Source organism: Rhagoletis zephyria, unplaced genomic scaffold (genome assembly GCF_001687245.7).
Source record: "Rhagoletis zephyria isolate East Lansing unplaced genomic scaffold, Rhagoletis_zephyria_1.1 Rzeph_scaffold_01270, whole genome shotgun sequence".
Lineage (NCBI taxonomy): Eukaryota > Metazoa > Arthropoda > Insecta > Diptera > Tephritidae > Rhagoletis > Rhagoletis zephyria.
In genome coordinates this window covers 60,986-64,374 of record NW_016158354.1, presented here as the reverse complement: position 1 = coordinate 64,374, position 3,389 = coordinate 60,986, and the positions used below count along the sequence as shown (strand labels likewise).

The window sequence follows — 3,389 nt, the reverse complement described above, 5'->3', positions numbered from 1 at the left end:
TACATTGTACAAAAACCAACACTACGAACGATTTTCGTCGCAGTTTTACAAAATTTTATTTTTAGTGTGGGACCATTAAATATTTTGTTTGCGGATAAGCGGAATCTGCTAATAATATGGTCCCGCTAGCAAGCTGAACTTCGGCCGACGTGATCTTTTGATAAATTCGGCTATTTTTCCAAACGCTGGCGTCGCACAGTGAGACAACGCCGGCATTAAATACAAGGAGTCATTGCAGAGCTCTGAAATTTTGCACAGGTTATTTTTGAGACAATTCCAGTTTTTAAAAAAAAAAATAAGAAAATTCGCCCACTTTTACGCCCACCTGCCATACAGTCGAAATTTGTAAAATGCCGTATTGTCCGTAATACTTTAGGTATAACTTTCAATTTTGGTATACTTGAATGTTATATAGTTACAAACATTATTTGAAATAAAAATTGAACTTTGGCCCACTTTTAACCCCATCACCCATACTACCTCAACATAAAAAGTGCCATATTTTCTAAAATATATTAAATACAACCTTCAAATTCGATATTACTGTAATTTATATCATTTAAAATGTTTCATGCAAAAATTACAATAACACGCCCACTAATACGCCCACCTCCCATTGAAATGCAATAAAAAAAACAATATTTTTTTTTCATTCAATCAATAATTTTTTAACATCATCATGGTATTCTAATTTTTTTAATTTGTTTCTCATTCTAAATGAATTAATATAAGGATCTGATGATATTTGCAAATAGTGCATTACATCTTCATTCGTAGAAATACGTGAATTTTTACGAGAATGGAATAGCCTACAGTTTCTATACTCCTTATTCATTGCTTCTTGCGCTTCTTCGGATAACATTCCTGTAGCAAAAAAAAAAGTTAATAAAAAAAAATAAATAAAGTTTAAAAAAATACTTTCAAAAATAAAAATTGCAAACAAACCTATTGGCAATATAGCCTCAGATACCATTTTGCTGCCGTGAATGAGAACTTTATGCACAGTGATGGGCATGTAGTACCAGCCATAAAGCTCTACATATAATTTTGCAGTGTCCATGCAATACGTATGGAATTTACCAACATCTATATTTTTACTACTATTTATAGTATTTAATATAATTTTAAAGCGGTGAATTAAGTCTACATTTACACCAGTTATGTCAGCGGTTATTTCTGGATGTTCAAAAAATCTTCTAGAGACATTACCATCATTGGTTGTTCCCATGCCTTGTTTCACCACATCGACTTTTAAGCCCAGAACTAATTTGAAATTTTTTTTCATTTCTGTTTTAACAGCTTCTTTCTGTTCTTTTGTATCTTTATTTGTCCTCCACGCTTTGAAACTTTTATTATAACCGAGATGTAATATACATTCCATGAATTTTATTCGAGCATGTAGCGGCGAAATTCCAAATTTCAATGCTTCAGCTGAATTTGTTCTCAAAATAACTGCATCCAAATTATTCATTTCAGTAGGTTTTGCTCCACATATGAAACAAACAGCCATCGAGCAATTCTTACTGACTGTTGTTGCCACTTTTCCGTCAATCATCGTCATAGTTAAACTATGAGATATCGCAAACTTTTTGTTGAACATTTCGAATTCTGTCGTTTTTAAATTTTGAATTTCTGCATTTACACGATTTACTTCATTGTTAATAACATCTGCTGTTTCTTTCACAAATTCGAATTTAATAGGCCTGCAAAGTCTTGTTGAAGATGGTACTGAATTTTCCCAAAACGAATAAAAATCATTGTAAAGATCAGTTAACTTTAACGGAACAAGAGATGTTAAAAACATATTTTTATCAGAAACATTTTCATCGGTGAAACGTTGTTGATATTCACTGTGCCCTGATGATCCATCACACCCCCATTTACTTATTAAATTCAACTCATTTGGAATCTTATCAATCTCACTTTTTGTTTTTGCTTGAAAAATTCTTGAAACAGTGTGATCAAGTAATTCTTGTAATCCAACACTGCTAAAACTTTCATCAACCTTAATATTTGCAGGATAGCATTTTTTTTTAACTTCCAATATTTTGCTGTAGTGTGGGTATACTTATGTCACAACCAATTTCTTTTGCAGAGCTTCTTAAAACATCATATTGGTGTCTTGATAGTGAAGCATCAATTATAAGGCTGAGTGCTTTCTCTGGTGTAAATGATTTGAATTGTTCACTCTTTTCATATTTTTTAGCAGCAGACACTATTAAGTCTTCTGGAAAACTTTTACAAAATTGAGATATTTTACTTCTCTTAGACCTTTCTTGGCTTTCTTCGAAATCTTTTACAGGTCGTCCACGCTTAACGGAATGCGAAGTGCTTGGTTGTATTTTCGATTGAACCTTTTAAAATACTCTATTTTCCTGCCAGGCGACAAGCGGCACTACAATATAACAATTAAACTAACAACATTAGAAAGTGATCATAACACAACTTAGATAAGAACAATATCTTGCACTATCAATTTAAATTAAAAATTATGCAACTATCTAACCCAAAGTCAATGACCTTCAACAAAATTATCTATCAAATTAATAACGTAAATAAAATTTATGTAAACAAGAATATTTTTATTAAAACATAAATGATCTTTAAAGCATAATTCTGAATAACTAACAAAAAACAAATGTAATTTATTACTATTCTCTTGCACAATAAGTGAATAGTAAACAATTAAAAAAAATAAAAGTAAAAAGTTGTAAACATGCTATTGCATGCTAACATACGTATAGCGACAGAATGTGCGCGTTACGTACTTTTTGTAGTTTTTTGTATGTTTAATGTGCTTTTGCAAACTTTTGCTATATGTCCTCTACTTTAAATTAAAGCTGAGACTTCAAACTTTCATTTGGTATAAGTCTGCACCTAGGGCGAGGGGCTGCTCTATATTTCCTAGGCCATTGAAAATGCAAAATGTTCAATTTTTGCACCACAATTCTGTTGTTAAGAAAAAAAAAATTTTGTTTTTTTTTTAAATTTATTTTTTCATTTACTCATTCTACAATAACTAAATTAATTAAAAAAATACTTTAAAGTTACATTTATTATGTATTTTTATTTTAATAAGCTTTTGATTATTACATATTGAACTAACATATTTCAAGCGCGTTGGCATACCTCAACTTTGACTTGCTCTAGACCAAAAAGTAATGAAGTTATGAGGCTGAAATTTCAGGGAATTGTTACTCATATATCTGTTAATATACTGTGAAAATTTCATCCAAATTGGACGACACGTCAAAAACCATTTTTTGCCGCGGTTACTATTGGGCTGTCTCACTGTGCGTCGTGGCAACTTCCAGGATAGCCAATAAAGAAATCGAAAAATCGAAGATTGCTTTCGCATATAGCCTAAAGCGACAAAAGAAGTTAAAAGA

At 31.2% G+C, this 3,389-nt stretch overlaps 1 protein-coding gene across 1 annotated transcript; it reads right to left on the bottom strand.

Annotated features, from left to right (window-relative positions):
- Positions 1–260: 260 nt before the first annotated feature.
- On the bottom strand, positions 261–1,324 carry LOC108363412 (uncharacterized). Its single transcript, XM_017616773.1, has 2 exons — positions 946–1,324; positions 261–864 (listed from the first exon to the last, which is right to left on the bottom strand). Exons 1-2 carry the CDS (start codon positions 1,283–1,285, stop codon positions 650–652), a joined length of 555 nt encoding a protein of 184 aa, XP_017472262.1. The 5' UTR covers positions 1,286–1,324; the 3' UTR covers positions 261–649.
- Positions 1,325–3,389: the final 2,065 nt, after the last annotated feature.